Genomic DNA, 15319 nt, shown 5'->3' with positions numbered 1-15319 from the left:
TTTCTTTATCCTGTCAACTCCTCACAAATTTATTGTCTCTGTCTGAAATGTGTAAAACCTGCCTGCCTTGGTCATTTCTTGGGGTGTCAAGTTCATTATTGGGTCTCCATATGCTCATAATAAATCTTGGGTTTTTCTATTAATCTGTCTCCTGTCAAATTAATTCCTAAACCAGCTGGAAAAACCTGATAGGGAAGGGCATTTTTTTTCCTTTCCCTACAACTGCTTCCTCTAAGATATCTTTACCATAATCTTAACAACCATCATGTTAAGAGACACCTGGGGGAAAAAAATCTAATGTTCTCTCCTGCTTCTGGACACTAAGCCTTTGACCAAAAAGCAAAATGTTGATACCATTTTTTAATGTATTTTCATATTATTCTCTGGATATTGGGTGGAAGTTTGGTGAATATACTTTGGAGAAAAAAAACATTTTATTAAACAGCTGGACCGGGGGGCACCTATGTGACTCAGTCAGTTGGGCTGACTGACCAAACTGGCTCTTGGTTTCAGAGCAGGTCATGATCTCAGGGTCATGGGATCCAGCCCCCTGTGTGGCTCAGCGTGCAGTCAGCTTGTTCCTCTCCCTCTGCTCCATGATCACCTCCCACCCCGCCGCAACTCGTTTTTTTTTTTGTTTTGTTTTGTTTTTTTAATGAAAGACACAGAGAGAGAAGCAGGCTCCATGAAGGGAGCCTGATGTGGGACTGGATCCCAGGTCTCCAGGATCATGCCCTGAACTGAAAGCAGGAGCTTAACTGCTGAGCCACCCAGATGTCTCAATAAATAAAATCTTAAAAAATAAAAGCAACAGTTGGACTGATTTCTGGGAGAACGAAGTTGCTAAAATAAATCTCAAGGTGTTTGCTGGGCCTTTGTGCTTCCACAGAAGTTACTATTCAGCTGAGCACCTCCACATGCTCAAGTGGAAAGCAGCAGAGTTGCAAACAGGGGTTGCGAGAGCTGAATATATTATGATGATAGTTAAGATTTTGGAGCTCAGGAAGTAATCTAGAAGGAAGGAGGAGGAACGCAACCAAACAGGAGGTTGGAGCAGAGTTGTAGAAATGATTGAGAGACGATTTTAAGGATGGCTAATATTTCATTTTAAATTGTCTTTCCCCAAAACCTTTGGTAAAGTTGGCTTTAGGCCAAACATGTATGAGTGATTCTGATAAAGCCTCATCCTTATTAGGATAAGGAAATAATGTCAAAAACAGCAACGATGATGAAAAAAATAGATGCCGTTAATCGAGGGTCTAGAAGGTCCTGGGCATTATGCCCAGATAGCTATATCATGTATATCACAGTCACCCAGGGAGACAGTCCCCCTTTATAGATAAGGAGGCTGAAGCTCAGGTTAAGTAACTCCCTCAACACTACAGAGCGAGTACATGGCGAGTACATGGCACAGTCAGGATTTGAAACCAGGAGCGAGTCTCTGTTCATTACTGCTTTCCTACCATTCTCCCTGCAGCGTCATTAACTGTCCTCTACACGACTGACAAGGACCCTTTGGGACTCTAAGGCTGCCAGCTTGTAGTCAAATGACTATATGACCATCCAAAGTTTTTCCATGTGTGAGTCAGATCCGCTTTCCTATAGTTTCTGTCCCTAAGTCTTCCATCAGCTGTCTGAGCCACTCGGAACAAATCTAATCCGTTCATGGAGCAGGTGCTCTAATATTTTGAAGATATGGTGTAAAATTCTTCTCCCACGTCTGACCCTATAGTATATGCTTTCTAAGTGCAGACGTATCTGAATATGGGATCCTATCTGAATTGCATATGGCTTTATTTGGCTTTATTCCCAGCCACCCAGAACATTACCTGGTACCTACAGTCGGCATTTAGCAAACATTCACAGAAGGGATGAAGAAAAGCCAGATTTGGAGGGCACAGCATGCCTGGTGGAACAGCAAACATATAATACAGATACCACCCTTACTTTCTGGTCTTATGTTCATCCTGCTTCCTCTAAGATATTTTCACCAAAGTTGTAACAACAACCAAGGTAACAGATACCTGAAAAACCTGTTAGAGGCACCACTTTCAGAAACTATATTCAGGTGCTGTTGTCAACCCATCCCCTCAACTACCTACACCTGTTTCCAGGTGGGCACTCTTCTCCTTCAGGCTACACTTGTGGGACTAAGACACCCTAAAAAAAAAAGAGACTATCATCTCCTTTACATATATCATATCTTTATACAACCCAAGACCTGACCACCACGGAGAAATGAATTATTCTTGACCGGTAACTGCTGGTGATACACATGTATACATATTTTGCTGATAAACTACCCATGAAAAAGTAATCTTGTTGCATCTAAGACATGCCAAGGCACTGGGGATGGACAGATGGGGAAGTCTCTGTGGAAAGAAGAGACAGCAGTGGTGATTTTCAGCACAGATGGCTGCCTTTGCAGCTGCAGGGAATTTCACCATTACAAGAAATTGTCGGGGATCCCTGGGTGGCTCAGTGGTTTAGCGCCTGCCTCAGGCCCAGGGCCTGATCCTGGAGTCTCCGGATCGAGTCCCACGTTAGGCTCCCTGCATGGAGCCTGCTTCTCCCTCTGCCTGTCTCTGCTTCTCTCTCATGAATAAATAAATACAATCTTTAAAAAAAATTGTCTAGTCTTGCAATTCCCTCCTGACTTCCAATAGTTGAACTTAATGATTTTTTTCTACTTTACAATGGATCAAAAGCGATACCCGCTCAGTGTGAATCATACCTTGACTTCTGGTCTTTTCCTAAGCGAGCTGAAGCGCGGCACGCTACTCTTGTGGTCCTGCAGCAGCAGCTGCAACTCCAGCCGAGCCCTACAATCACCAGGGTAAACCACCCAGGTACCAGCACTCCGTGTTTCACCTTCAGTGCAGTACTTCCATGAAGCCCGTGCTACTATAAAATGGGCTTTGTGTTTGACGATTTTGCCCAACCGCAGGCGAATGGAAGGAAGCGCTCTGAGCACGCCTCGGGTTGGCCGGACTAAGTACGCGACGCCGCTGGACAGTTAAGTGCATTAAATGCATCTTCAACTTACCATATCCAGGGATGCCCCGTCCTAAATCGAGGAAAGTGGAGAAGAGGAAGGAGGGAACAGCCAGACCGTGGGGCTGCCAAGACAGTTAAAGAGAAAGTCGATCAAGGGGCGGGGCCCCGGGGCGTCCGCGCCGAGAGCCGCAGGTCTGGGTCTGCAGTCGCCGCGGGCCGTTGGGGCTACGCCCCCCGGTGCCGGTGCCGGTGCCGGTGCCCCCGCTCGGCAAGGGTCAGATCCGGCAGCCCTCCGGGTGCGGCGGCGTCCCCCGGGACCTCGGGGCTCCCTCGCCGCGGAGTTTCCGGAAGGCCCCGGCCCCGCAGCCGCACGGGCGCGGGAGGCTGGGGAGGCGCGGAGCGCGCGGGAGGGGGCGCACCTGCCGGCCCCGCCGCAGCCCCCGCCCCGCCCCCGCCGCAGCCCCCGCCCCGCCCCCGCGCTCCCGCCGCAGCCCCCGCCCCGCCCCCGCCCCCGCCGCAGCCCCCGCCCCGCCCGCCCCGGCCCGGCCCCCCCGCCCGCGCGCTCCCGCCCCTGCCCCGCCTCCCGCCCCGGGTCCCGCCCAGCGGCGCAGGGGGCCGGGCTCCGGCGAGGGGGGCGGCGGCCGCGGCGGTGACAGCCGCTCCCCGCCCCCGAGGGTCGCCACGTCCCTCACGTAGCGCCGGGCCGAGGCGCGGAGCGGCGACCTGGCGGCCCGGCCCGGCTCCTCCGGCGGGGCTCGGCATGCGGCGGGCGCGGCTGCTGCTGCGCGGGGCCGCCTGCGCCCGCTCGGGCTCCGGGCTCCGGGCGGCCAGCCCCGGCGGCGGCCGCAGCCTCGCCTCGGACTCGGGCTCAGGGCCGGCGCCCGACAGCGGCGTTCCGGGCCAGGTGGACTTCTACGCGCGCTTCTCGCCGTCGCCGCTTTCCATGAAGCAGTTCCTCGACTTCGGTGAGTGCGGCCCGGGCCTCGGGCCTTTGTGCGCGGCCCTGCGCGGGCCACCGCGGCCCCGGCCCCGGCCCCGGCTCCGGCCCCGGCCCGGCCCGGCCCTGCGCGCGCCCGCCCCCCTCCCGCCCGCGCACCCGCCCCCCTCCCGCCCGCGCACCCGCGTCCCGAACCTCCCCCCTCCTACTCCCCCCGCCCCGCACACCCCCTCCCTAATCTCCCCCCTCCCTAACCTTCCCCTCCCACCCGGCGCACCCCCTCCCCCCCCGCGCACCCCCTCCCTAACGTCCCCCTCCCCCCCCGCGCACCCCCTCCCTAACGACCCCCCCCTCCCTAACCTCCCCCTCCCCCCCGCGCACCCCCTCCCTAACGACCCCCCTGCCTAACCTTCCCCCTCCCTAACGTCTCCCCCCCCCCCCACCCGGTGCTTCCTTCCTCCCCTGCGGGCAGATCCTGGCGCTCCGGGGCGGGCGGGGGCCCGAGGAGCCCCTGGGGCGTGAGCCTCCTCACCTCGTACCGTCGCAAAACCAACCCCGAGGGCCGCGGGCGCGGGGACCTCCCGCCCCCCAGCGCACGTGTGCGGGTCGCGCCCCCCGCCGGGCCCCTTCGGAAGCGCAGGGCTGCGGCCCGGGGCTGCCGAGTGGCACCTCCCGGAGTCGTGTTCCGACTCTCCAGACTGATGATAAACGATTGCGTAAAACCTCCGTGATGAGACGGGAGGCAGGTTATAACTGGCCCGAGCGTTTCACAGAATGTTTGCCTTGCCACTTGCTTAATAGTGTTTCCATCCGCGGCACATTCGTTTCATCATCAGCAAGTAAGTCTCCAGCACACGCAGAAAGTGCGTGAGCACAAGCGCTGTGGCGATTGCCACACTCCTTTCTGCAGAAGCGACTGTCCACTTTTCCTCTTCCTCGGCTGGACGCTTCCTGATTTTCTCTAGAAAGGATGCAACAGATTGCAGAGAAATGGCAAAGTTAGACTTTTGACTTCTCATGTGAGGGTGCTGAGCGGGGAAAGGGAAAACCAATAAACCAGGAAGGTCATAAAACATCAGTAGCAAGACTTATCTTCTGCATTGCGAGTACTGTTAAGTCAGTAATGGGTCATTAGTGGGCTCAAAAGATACCAGCATAGCTGGCAGCTTTATCTTAAAATTATGGTGCACAGGGCCAAAAATTTTTTTGGCGCAAAGCCCTCTCGGTTTTTTTGTATTTACTTTAAAATGACTGTAGTTTGATGAAGGGGTGAATCTGGCCTTGTTCACAGTATGCCCTTAAACTTTCACAAGAGAATGTTTTCCTCTCATTCCATCATTCCTGCTATGGACAGTCTGGTTTTCTCTAAGGTTGTCTCTTGTTAAAACAGCAAGATTAAATTCTCAGGTTTAAAATGCATTGCTGAAATAACATGACTTTTTTGTTCAACTTTAAATGGGACTGCTTGCCAAAGGCTATTCTACAACTGCTCTGTTTAGCGTCTTGATAGGAGTGAAAGAAGAGCAGGCTGCTTTCCAGGAATCAGACAATTGAATGGGGGGCGGGGGTGAGGGTGGGGGGCGGGGAGGGGAGAGAGGCGGAATGCAGGGCTTTGAAGCTTGAAGATGGTCGCTGCACAGGCCCTGGTATTTTTTGTTTTCTATTGCCTGAAAGCCCTCCTCTACACCGAGTCTTGCTTATTGTGGTTCCCATGCATATGACAAAATTTCTCTCTTTATCTTAGGTATTCATTTCTTTAAAAACCCAGAGTTAGGAAACAGATTTTCTAAATAGTAGCAGCAACTGGTTACATAGGAAAGGCTTTGGCAGGTCCTACTGTTATTTAGACTCCACACCTTGCTCAGACTTGCTCAGGTTGCCTTGTGTCTAAGATGATCCCAGTAAGGGTGCAAGTGATGGAGACAGACGGGGAAAGTATCTTTATCACTCTACAAAGCAATTCCTTCAGGAATTAGAAGGCCATTTAGGACGCCTCACAACCCTCCAGAGGGTTATCTTGTCCCTTGCCTCCTCTTCCTTTCCCTGGCATCATGGTGATGCTGGCACTCTGACACTGCCCAGTAGCTCCCTCTGTTTCTCCCTGTCTCTGGCTTCTACTGCCTTATGGCCTCTACTTACTGCTGTTCGCACCGTGTTTGGTTTTAGGATCTATGAACGCTTGTGAAAAGACCTCATTTATGTTTCTGCGACAAGAGCTACCTGTTAGATTGGCAAATATAATGAAAGAAATAAGTCTTCTTCCAGATAATCTTCTCAGGACTCCATCAGTTCAATTGGTACAAAGCTGGTAAGATTCCTATCTCGTGTTTGCAATTTCAGTGGATTTATAGACTCTACTGAAGGTGAAAGCAAATATTTTTTTTTACTCTTCCATGGAATCTTATGGTAGTAAGAGCATTTCTTCTTCTTTTGGGTATGTCTGGGCCTGTTCCCTGAATCCTGGATTCTACCACTCCTTGGCTTTAAAAAAAAAAAATTCAGAACTGCACAGAAATAAACACACTAAATTTACGGTTTATGTTATTGAATCTGCAGGATGTTATGTTATAATAAATATCTACCATGTATTGATGGACCTTTAATCCCTTCAACAACTCTGCCCATTAGGCATTATCACCATTTTACAGATGAGGAAACTGAGGCACCTACAGGTGTCTTGCCAAAGGCAGTACCGGGGAGCTGGGATTCAAGCCCCGATTTGTTTCTTTCTGCTCTATCGTGCTATAGTCAGAATGATAAAATGTATTAAAGGGTGTGTATATGTATTTTTAACAAACCAAATTTATTTTATTTAACTATATTTATCAAACATGAAAGTTAAAATCTTTTTTCCATTTAAAAATAATTAGAAGTTAGTGGAATCATATAAGAAACTATGATCTCTGTTCTAAAAAATGACAGTGGCAGTGCATACATATGCGGTCGCTTAAATACAGCCTTTTTTGTTAATGTTACTAATTTATTTTATTTTATTTTTTTAATGTTACTAATTTCAAAGTATTATACTCTTAAGCATCATCCATTTCAAACAAAAGAGTTTACCAGAATTGAGTCTTAAGTAGAAAAAAAAATTAGCTGCAAGATTTTTCCCAGTTATGATTCATGGAGATCTTAGCGCTTTTTTGTGGTATCATAGCTTATAGGAGAAACTGATGAAACTTCAATTTTAAAAAACAAGCGAAAGCAGTATGACTGCTATAATATGTGATAATGAGATGCTATCTAGTTCAAATACGGGACAACTATAAATGTGGTTTAAAGAAGAAACATTTGTTTAGGAACTATGATGGAATATAAAATTAGAACATATAATTTTCTATGGAAGCTTATTCTTGTTTTTTAAATTCTTCATTAAAAATAGAATATGCTGCATTTTGAAATCTGATCTGTGCCTAAAATGTTGTAGGTGCTCAATTATCTCTTGAATAAAGAGCATAGTTTTTCTTGCCAGTGAAGAGAAACGTATGAGTTAAAGCAAATACCAGAATCTTTGGAATGTTTTGGACTGCGGAGAGGCACGCTGCTTGTCAAGAACAGCTTTTCAAACCAACATATGGATTTACAGAGTTTTAAAACATTTTCATTGCCCCTGAATGCCTACTAAAGACAGTTGTAGATAAAGTGCCAACAGAGCAGCCAAAGCAGACCCTATATTATCGAAGGTCACTGAATAGTGAAGTGTTTTCAGCTCTGGCCCTGTACTGCCATTGTGCTTGGCAGCATAACCTTGAGAAAGTCATTTGGCTTTCCTCATTTTGCTCCTTCCTTAACAGGCCATTTGCCACCTTGAATCGTTAGGTAGATCAAAAACCTACATTTTCATGACTTTCGTTTTGCTTCAGCTCATGGTTTAAAAGAACCATGTGGTAAATTATAGGCTTTTAACAAATATTTGTTGACTGGACATAAGCTATTAACCTGGAGAGTATGTGCTTCTAAAGGATAACCACTTTCAGCTCCAGCTGGTCATTGCCAATGCAGAAACACTGTCCAGATCAGCTGATTTTTGTGTACTTAAAGAAAAGCCACAAGTCTAGAGTGAAAAAACAAAACAAACAAAAACCCAGTTTTACTTAGGGACACCTGGGTGGCTCAGTGGTTGAGCATCTGCCTTTGGCTTGGCTCGTGATCCCAGGGTTCTGGCATCAAGTCCCTATCAGGCTCCTCACAGGGAGCCTGCTTCTCCCTCTGCCTATGTCTCTGCCTCTCTCTGTCACCCATGAATAAATAAAATCTTTTTATTTTATTTTATTTTTTTGAGAGATTTTGTTTGAAAGAGACAGAGATAGTGCAGAGATAGCAAGAGAAAGCATGAGAGAGGAGAGAGAAGCAGGTTCCCTGCGAGGGCTTGATCTCAGGACCCAAAGCCAAAGGCAGATAGATGTTTAAACAACTGAGCCACCCAGGTGCCTCATACAAGTCTAGATTTTTAATTTAAAAATCTCCCAATTTTGAAAGACGGCAACTAATTAAAGATTTTTTAAAACACTAAAGGCCTGTAAGGCGTATGAGATTTTAACAATCAGATTTTAAGTTAGACTGAGGTGGATGGGCCTCCACATTCTACTGAAACTAAAACAAGTTAAATCATTTGCCCCAGATCACGTAGTTAATGGTAACAGACTCAGTTCTCGTGACAGTCAGCATTTATAGTGTATGGTGGTAAATTTAAGAAGCTGAAAAGCTATTTTAGAGTATAGAAGTATATAAAAGGAAGTAGGAAATCTTAAAATTCTTTTTTTGGAAAGAATTTATTTATTTGAGAGAGTGTGCACCAGCACAGGCATGAGCAGGGGGAGGGACAGAGGAAGAGGGAGAAGCAGATTCCTGGATAAGCAGAGAGCCTGATGTGGGGCTCCATCCCAGGACTCTGAGATCATGACCTGAGCTGAAGCAGCTGCTTAACAGACTGAGCCACCCAGGCGCCCCAAAATCTTAAAATTCTTAAATCAGATTTAACCTATGTTTTTAGGAGAAAATGAAACTTCTGCTACTTTGTGCCAGGCACTTTGCTTAAATGTAAATGGGTCTAAAAATCCTACTTCAACCATAATTTGTAGCACTATTCTATATTAAAAGATACTAAAAATACCTTTTTATATTTTCACAATATTGAACTTTCAAAATATAAAAGAACAAATTTACCCTACTGATTTGCATTTTAGGTATATCCAGAGTCTTCAGGAACTTCTTGAATTTAAAGACAAAAGTGCTGAAGAGGCTAAAACTATTTATGAGTGAGTACAATATTTGAACCCTATTCTGAATACAATTTTTATATTCTTTAAATGTCATATGAAAAATATAAATGTACTGAGCTTAAGCTTGCTATTGGGTTACTTTAGGGAAATTAACTGTCAGTTTCTCTCCACTCCAGAACATATTATAGTATACGTGTCTATAGCAGCTCATACAGGTAAGGCAAATACTGTAAATCAGTAAATATAAGACATGACACAGTTCACGTGCGATGATCTAGATGTGGCCTCGGTGCCGTTTGGATAATAGGGGACCTGTGAGATCTTTCAACCTGGACAGCGCATTCCTCTTTGAGCTCCAGCCAGTCCTTGCCAATGCAGAAACACCATCTAGATTGTCTGATTTTTGTGTGTGTTTAAAGAAAAGCAGTAAGTTTAGATTTTTAATTTTTTTTAAAGATTTTATTTAAATATTCATGAGAAACACAGAGAGAGAGAGGCAGAGACCTAGGCAGAGGGAGAAGCAGGCTCCTTGTGGGGAGCCTGATGCAGGACTCTATCCCTGGACCCCAGGATCACAATCTGAGCCAAAGGCAGATGCTCAACTACTGAGCCACCCAGGTGCCCCAAGTATAGACTTTTAATGTAAAATCTCCCAATTTTAAAGATTGCAGCAAATTAAATTTTTTTTTTTTTTTTAAAGAATGAAGGCTTATAAAAACATATCTGTGGGTCTCACTTTATGACCTCTGGTCTGTAAAATAATGGAAGTAATATGACCAATTTAATAACCACCATACCAGCATTAATAAACCCAGGTAATCTTCCCAGGCAGTTATCTGCTTATTCCCATGAACATTGCTCAGAACTTGAAGACCACTTCTTTTGTTGTCTGTCCTCAGAGTTTATTACACTTTTTTTTGTTACTGTCTCTAAAGATGATGGCAACATTTCACTTTTTAAACATGTTTTGGTCTGAAAATAACATCAAGGATTTACTCTATGCCTAGGTATGAAGCACACTGTGTATTTAATCTTTAAACAATGCTATTGAATTAATACTGTCTGTGCACAGAAAGTTAAGAAACTTAAGGTAGCATTAAAATCAAATAGCCAGCTAGTAGTAGGATCAGGATTTGAACCCATGCCCTCTTACTTAAAAATAAACGTTATGCTACAGAACCTTCTGAAAATGGTTAGAGCTGAATCTAAAAAATAAGGAAAGCAGTCAAGCAGAATAACAGTTTTGGGGGTTTTAAAAAGAGAGAAGTGAAATAAAAGGCTGAGAGAAGTGAAATAAAAGGCTGACTAGAGGGATCCCTGGGTGGCGCAGCGGTTTGGCTCCTGCCTTTGGCCCAGGGTGCGATTCTGGAGACCCGGGATCGAATCCCACATCGGGCTCCCGGTGCATGGAGCCTCCTTCTCCCTCTGCCTATGTCTCTGCCCCTCTCTCTCTCTCTGTGACTATCATAAATAAATAAAAATTTAAAAAAAATTAAAAAAGAAAGGCTGACTAGAAATGATGAGTCGTTTGTTGTTTTTGAGTTTTGTTGTTTGTATTTTGGATTAAGAGTTTGGTTTTGAAGCAGATTACAAACTAGGAATTCCAAAAATATTTTGAGCCATGATAGTATCATTGGAATAAGTTAATAGTGCTCAAGATGATGACTATGAATGGGAAAGCACTCATTCAGAAGTGTACATTCCCATGGGTATGTTACAAGGTAGATTTTGTTATTTCATGATTAAGGCTTCTTTTCTCTTTTATTTAGTTCTTTAAATTAACCATGCAGTAATACCTTTTAAATGACAGAAGTGGGAAGGCTGGGTGCCTTGAAAATTTTTAAGACAACAGTCAGTTTTTCTTCTCTACCATTTTTGAACTTATAGGATCAATGGAATTAGAATTTCTTTCACTTTTCTGTTCTCAATGGTTCTTTCTCTTTTGGAACCATAGGGAATAGTTCTAAAACAGGCAGGCTTTATTGGCTTATTCATCTTTATTCCTTACAGAGCATGTGTTCCCTAGAAGCAAGCATTCTGTCTTCTTGTAATGCTGAAGGTCCCTGGAAGAGTGTCCTCATAGGGAATGCTCAGATGATCTTAGTTGATAATGGTTAAAAAAAACAAAACAAAAAAAACCTTAACACTGTTAGGATCATGTTTTTGGCAGCCTCGCTTTTAGGAGTTCCAAGAAAATAATCACGTTTCAAAAGTTTTATTTTGAAAGTTTTTGTACTGTCATATGTTACACATATTTATGATCTGAAATATATTTAAATAAGTGATGCTCTTTTTACTGAAATGAGGATTTCTTCCCTAGTATAAGTTAGTTAAACCTAGATTTTAGTATTAAATTCACTTGTCAAAATATTTGGCTGTTTTGACAAGATAGTTTTTTTTTTTTTTTTTTTTTTTTAAGCTTTACAGATACTGTGATTCGGATCAGGAATCGACACAACGATGTTATTCCCACGATGGCGCAGGGTGTGATTGAATACAAGGAGAGCTTCGGGGTGGATCCTGTCACCAGCCAGAATGTTCAGTACTTTTTGGATCGCTTCTACATGAGTCGCATTTCAATTAGAATGTTACTCAATCAGCACTGTAAGTCTCCAGAAGTCAAGAGAAGAAGCAAAATAAAGTGAATGTGTTGGCATATTTTAAATTTATTTAGGAAACTTCCTTTTAGTAAACATTTAATTTTACTTTTTTTGCTTATTGAGTACACAGACTGCCCTACAAAGGAGGTATTTTTATGGAATGTAAAATACTATGTTTATGTGTAAGGAAAATATCTGTTCTACTGTTTGGTACCATTTGGAGAAGCCATATTCAAATCTGGTAAATGGCAATAGAGAGTTTAGCTTATTTTTTTGTTTGTTTTTTATTTTTATTTTTTTGATAGCTTTATTGTTTGGTGGAAAAGGCAAAGGAAGCCCAGCTCATCGAAAACACATTGGAAGCATAAATCCAAACTGCGATGTAGTTGAAGTTATTAAAGGTAAATAGTTATATTTCTCCTTTGAGGAAGGATACAAGAATCAATATAGCTGAGTGTTATTTCTTGCTATTAAAACAGTTATTTATATCCTGAGACAAAATGTTAGGAGCAAATATGTGTGGATTTGAGACTGATCTTATAATGTTATTGTATGTTATGTGTCGGATGAATATTTTGTTGATATAATGCTTTTTTAAGGCAAAGTATAGTGATATGAGGGTGTTGGTTACACTTCAAAAAGATTCAAGCTCCCCCCTCCCCCTTTCTAATACCCTACGCTAGGAGCCATAATTCATAATAGTTTGGTTTGCATCTTTCCATACTTTTTTCTGTTATACCACATATACTCATGAACATATGTAATCGCTGGTCTCACATGGTTTGTTTTTGGAAGATGGGGGTACTGTATGTATATTTTTCTACAAGTTTATAGCCATCATACCCACAAGTTTATAGCCATTCAGTACATATGGATAAACCTCAGGTTTTTGAATGGCTTAATGGGTATATCAGAATGTATTAATCCATTCTTCTGTTGTTGCGTATTTAGGTTGTTTTCATTTTTTTATTACGAACAAAACTTCAGTGAACATCTTTAGATAAGTGCTGACTTTGCTAGTATTTTAGAAAGTAAGATTCCTAAAATTTAAAACATTGAAAATGCATTTAAAATTTTGATACCTCCAAAAAGATACCAAACAATGAATGAAAGTGTCTGTATCCTAAACTTTCAAACTACATGTTTGTTATGTGTATTGTAAGTAGTTTCTTCACCCTGCTATTTTTACTTTTCTATGGTGTCTTTTTCTATATGGATGTTTTTTTTTTTTCTTATAATCATATCTGTCGCTTTTCCTTTATGGCTATTAGGTTTTGTCATGTCGTACTTAAGAAGACCTTCCCCAAACTAGATTATTAAAGTGTATTTTCTTCTATAATAGCTAAAATTTCATTTATCAGTACTATTTCCATCTTAATGCATGATATAGAAGTAAATTTATTTTAATGCTTTTTTTTGTTTTGATTCACACCAGATGGCTATGAAAATGCTAGGCGTCTGTGTGATTTGTATTATATTAACTCTCCTGAACTAGAACTTGAAGAATTAAATGGTAAGCCCGATGATGTCTTTTCCTCAATGAACAGTGTTGTGATTATCTGAGAAGGAATGATAAGAAGAATTTAGATACGTCTTAATATAACAGGGCATTTCATCAACTTCTTTATTGAATATCAAAGCTCAGGGAGAAAATCATGTTAAGAGAGTGTGTGTATGTGTGTGCGTGTGTGTAATTTAGTTGGATTCTGTCTGAAATGCATTTGACTTCTTCCCCATTTTGTTTATATCTAATTGATAATGTTGATTCTTTCCTTATTTTTGTTTCTGTTTTTGGTTAGTTACATTTGACTGTTACAGGCACTTCAATAATGTAGAGTTCACCCCTTAAGAATCGACTTCCTGAGTAATGAATCATTTTTTATTGTTAAGGAAGTAAAAAGACAGGAGGTGTGTAAGGAGGAAAGAAAGATGCTCATCTGCTGGAAAATCCATTTATCTCTGATGCTCTTTGCACCCTGACTAGGGCCTTTTGGACAAAAAAATTCAGATGTCTTGGAAGGAGATTGATAAGTCTCACTGTGTTTCAGAGGGGTGGGGTAGTTTGGTAGAGGGAAGAACAGTTACTAAGTTAAGGCGACCCTTTAAGAAGAATAAAATTAAACAGGCTTTTCCTAAGCTGTATTCTGGACCTTATAGTGAAAGCGCAATGGAAGAAGTTCCTCAGTTGAAAATAGAATTGCTTCGTGTTTTTCTAAAGCCATATTAACTCTTTTGTTTCATAACAATACCATTCAGTAGAGAATCACAATGCACAGATGATAGTTTAGGAACCTGAACTGTGAGCAGTTTCCAGGTGTCCCATCCATGTTTCCACGGGGCGGTTTATTCAGAGGAGAGTCCAATTTATTGGATCAATTAGAATTCTAAGGTATGGTGAGTCTTACTCCTTTGATCTACTAAAAATTCTGTTTTACATACTACCTGCCCCCCCCCCCCACCTCTGTCCCCGCCACTGCATCCCTAGCTGGGCTTCTAAATTTAATAAAATGTTTGAATGTAGAATTCATATCCCTTGATAAATTGATGCTAGCTTAATTTAATTCAGATCTGTATACATAGAAATGCCTGAAATAAAACAAAAACATTCCACAGGGGTGAACCATTTTAAGCATTTTAGTGCTTATTTAAAAATGACTTTTAAAAAAATAGTATATTTATGTGAGTTGGACCATGGAACATATAGACCTTAACACTTTCATTTTGGAAAGTAAAATTCTGACCTTAAGGCTGAGTGTCCTTTAAAAAGACTCACTGTCACAGAGAAAATGGGAAGCTCGGTTGGCTTGACGGTTATGCAGGGTCACAAAAATGACTGCAAACTCATGTTGTCACCATCAGTTATAAATCTATGTGACTATGGGGTCAAACCCTAATACAGTGAAGAACTGGGGTGGCAGTTCTCCCCCAAATAATATTATCCTCCATAGTAAATGTTTTCATCACTACACAATATATTCTTAAAAATGCTTTAAGTACATCTCTCTGTACTTTTATATTTTTCTCTTCTGCTCTATAGCAAAATCACCAGGACAGCCAATACAAGTGGTTTATGTACCATCCCATCTCTATCACATGGTGTTTGAACTTTTCAAGGTTTGTAAAATAGTATTACATAACCTTTATCAGTCCTTTCCCGAGGTTAGGGATCTGCTCTGAAAGTGAAGTACTCTACGGGTTTTCCTCAGTTTCACTAAAAGATGTCATTTCATGCTCAGTGTCATGTCACATTGGGGAGATCTGCCTTTTGTCCACACTGATGGGCACTTCAGTGCAGTGGTAAGCTGCACACCTGGAAGTCCGATTGGGTTTGAATACTAGTTCTGCCACTTAATCTGCATGTGACGTTGGGCAAATCAGCCAACCTTTTTGAGGCTACATTTCTTTTTCTGTAAAATGAGTCTAATACTCTCCAGGTTATTATGAAGGTGTCCAGTACAATGGCAGCTCAGTGTAGGTGCTCAATAAAGTTACATTTTTACAAAACAATATTTAGGAGAATGATTCTGAATTTTCCACCTTTAAAAGAACAGAGTCCCACTATT

The 15319-nt window shown here is 42.8% G+C and overlaps 1 protein-coding gene and 1 long non-coding RNA gene across 55 annotated transcripts in view; one reads left to right on the top strand and one right to left on the bottom strand.

The window, feature by feature from the left end:
• Positions 1 to 15319, bottom strand: part of LOC144304499 (uncharacterized) — a 213731-nt gene that overhangs the window by 74277 nt on the left and 124135 nt on the right. For 41 of the 50 annotated variants that reach the window (XR_013371421.1, XR_013371408.1, XR_013371435.1 and 38 more), the window contains 2 exons: positions 4467 to 4895; positions 3047 to 3119 (listed from right to left, as the gene is read on the bottom strand). This is a non-coding gene — a long non-coding RNA (uncharacterized LOC144304499). Of the gene's footprint in view, positions 1 to 1829; positions 1907 to 2734; positions 2823 to 3046; positions 3120 to 4466; positions 4896 to 15319 lie in introns of all 50 variants that reach the window. The other 9 variants (XR_013371405.1, XR_013371436.1, XR_013371445.1 and 6 more) reach the window with 2 other exon arrangements.
• PDK1 (pyruvate dehydrogenase kinase 1) overlaps positions 3743 to 15319 on the top strand; it is a 29413-nt gene continuing 17836 nt past the window's right edge. For all 5 annotated transcript variants that reach the window (XM_077883042.1, XM_077883043.1, XM_077883041.1 and 2 more), the window contains exons 1-7: positions 3743 to 3962; positions 6101 to 6242; positions 9121 to 9192; positions 11576 to 11760; positions 12062 to 12157; positions 13192 to 13269; positions 14794 to 14870. In XM_077883042.1, coding sequence (XP_077739168.1) covers positions 3758 to 3962; positions 6101 to 6242; positions 9121 to 9192; positions 11576 to 11760; positions 12062 to 12157; positions 13192 to 13269; positions 14794 to 14870 — 855 coding nt within the window. In that variant the 5' untranslated portion in view covers positions 3743 to 3757. The remainder of the gene's footprint in view (positions 3963 to 6100; positions 6243 to 9120; positions 9193 to 11575; positions 11761 to 12061; positions 12158 to 13191; positions 13270 to 14793; positions 14871 to 15319) is intronic.

Source organism: Canis aureus, chromosome 34 (genome assembly GCF_053574225.1).
Source record: "Canis aureus isolate CA01 chromosome 34, VMU_Caureus_v.1.0, whole genome shotgun sequence".
In the NCBI taxonomy this organism is placed as follows: Eukaryota; Metazoa; Chordata; class Mammalia; order Carnivora; family Canidae; genus Canis; species Canis aureus.
Note: the sequence above shows the minus strand (reverse complement) of the source record. Positions and strands in the feature narration are given on the sequence as shown.